General features: G+C 38.0%; 1 protein-coding gene across 1 annotated transcript in view; it reads right to left on the reverse strand.

The window, feature by feature from the left end:
• The window catches only part of efnb2a (ephrin-B2a), a 31574-nt gene that overhangs the window by 2220 nt on the left and 26854 nt on the right, over positions 1-2500 (reverse strand). The window contains exon 5 of the mRNA XM_077711932.1: positions 1-1237. This exon is cut by the window's left edge and continues 2220 nt beyond it. Coding sequence (XP_077568058.1) covers positions 834-1237 — 404 coding nt within the window. The 3' untranslated portion in view covers positions 1-833. The remainder of the gene's footprint in view (positions 1238-2500) is intronic.

Here is a 2500-nt window from a genome sequence, read left to right on the forward strand (position 1 = left end):
ATTGCATTTGAATCTTACATGCGACATATGGAGTGGCAAAATATGACTACAGCATCAACGTGCAGAGACCTACACCGGTATATAAAAACATGGGATCAAATACAACAAGTATAGGTACTGGGGCTATTTTCAAGTAACAAATGAGCAGTCGAGGCAATATGACAAAATCCACAATAAAAATCCAAACTGTTTGTATCGATCAATGTTTTCTGTAGTGGGCGGGCTGCTAGTGTTTGGTTAATATATGTGAGTAAATCTAAGTCCCGCAACGGATGGGTGCAAGAATGTATCCCTTTTTCTGTGTTCACCTTGTTCTCTTTTACATTACCTGCTATCTCTGCATCTTTATAGATCATTTGGGATTTTTTTCTGGCATGATGTCACATAAACCCTTTCTCTTCCAAAGAATTTTTCACATCCATACAGCCATGTGTCCTTCCCGTAAAAGCAAAAGAAAAAGAACACATTCATCACTATAAACTCTCTGACTTCACATAAGACGCTCTCTAATATGCTAGCCACAAGAAAAGTACAAAAAATATTGGGCGGAGTTCATCTTTCCCTCCCTTATGGCCCCAAAAAGTAGCAGCAGAAGCACATTTTATAGCCTCTACCAATCTCAACTGAATAAGTTGGGAAAATAACAGAGGAAAATGGTATCATCTAATGTTTACAAAAAAACTAAACAAATAAAAAACTGAAAAGGATCACAAATGAAAGAAAGAGCATGGTTGTGTTTCCAGACGTGGACACAGTGCCAGCTAAAAAAATAATCCTGCCCTTCTCTGCCTTGGGATTGGTCCAAAAAGTCACATGTTTTTAATAGTTCCTCTTCAGACTTTATAATATATGTTGGCAGGGCTCTGTGGTGGCATCTCTTGGACAATGTACACCGGATGGCCATAATCACCACTGACCTTCTCGTAGTGCGGGCAAAATACACTGTCAGCAGTTCTGAGAGGGATGATGATGTCGCTGGGCTCAGAGCCATTATTGTTCCCACCACTGCCGCTTCGCTTAGGTGTGGCCAAATTGCTAAGAGACATTGTAGCTCCATGTTGTGGTGAATGCTTGCGCTGATGCCGCCGATATTTGAGCAGTAGCAGCACCAGAATGATGATGATGATAAAGATGACACTGCCTGAGGCAATACTGACAAAGATGGCCACCCCAGAACCTACAATATTAGATGACTTCTCCCCTGTGTTGTTTGTATCACTTTCCCTGGATGCTGCACCTGCCGAATGGAGAAAGAGAAGCATTAGAGTCTAAACTACAAGATATAGTACGAATCGTACACGCATGTATTTGCCTTGTGTGCAACCAAAACCGGTGTCTAAAAGTTTAAAGTTTTAGTAGTGGAATGAGGCATGGAAAGGGGTAAAAATGAAAACTTATTCATTGCTAAAGGCATGTTAAAAAGGCATTTTCCATGTCAAAGATATTTTTAGATCCAACATTTCTTCATGGTCATTGATGCAAGGCTGGTTTAGGCCAATAGAAATTCAAAGGTTATAGGCGAGGTTAAACCACATTTCATATAAATTAAGATCACTTTTGCCCGCACGCCATACGACATAATGTCTGAGAATTGCAGCAAAGAATAGTGTTAGGTTTATCATTAATATATATGTGCTTGCAATGATATTAAACATTACACATATTAACGCTTTGCTTATTAGGAATGTTGGAGTTATCAATATTATATACGTGCTTGCAATGATATTAATCATTACATATATTAACGCTTTGCTTATTAGGAATGTTAGCGTTATCAATATTATATATGTGCTTGCAATGAAGAACGCTTTGCTTATTAGGAGTGTTAGGTTCATCAATATTATAAAGGTGACATTAATACAATGGAGTTTTAACACATCTCTTGCAAAAGAAATGCTCGCTTCAAAGTTAACCAAAACACCTTTGGAGGTCACTTGTCCTTCACACCTGGACTACTCGAGACTATGGTTCAACAACAAGCTCTTGGGAACTGTGGACTAGTTTTGGGAAACGCGGCTTCTCAAACACTAAGTACTGTTTAGACTTCTGTTATGCATGTTACTTAACACTGATGAATATATCAGCAAAGGAGACACCGGGGTCTTCCGAATCATCTGACCGAAGGCGCGTGTGGATGAATTCTCTTCTTGCAAGAATAAATAGATTTGATATCAGGTGCCTCCATTATTAAAAGTTGAACTTGGGAGTACTTATTGGCAAATCTATCATATAGGCTGGAATTTTTTTTTACCATTTTTGTTCATTTCTGATTCGAATGAAACATCAATATCATTAACACAGTTTGGAACCATTCGTCTGTTGTAACCAGAGATTACGCTGCCTCATACGGTGTCCATATACTTCTGCTAGGGGATGAATTTTTTTTCCATGCATAATAAGCATGAAAAGATTTTTATTTGTTTTAAATGACTTCCAAATGAACAATATCATCCTTGCTTTCAGATGTTAGTTTTAATTCTGTTTTTTTAATAAATTAAAA

This window comes from Stigmatopora nigra, unplaced genomic scaffold, assembly GCF_051989575.1.
Source record: "Stigmatopora nigra isolate UIUO_SnigA unplaced genomic scaffold, RoL_Snig_1.1 HiC_scaffold_66, whole genome shotgun sequence".
Taxonomy (NCBI): Eukaryota; Metazoa; Chordata; class Actinopteri; order Syngnathiformes; family Syngnathidae; genus Stigmatopora; species Stigmatopora nigra.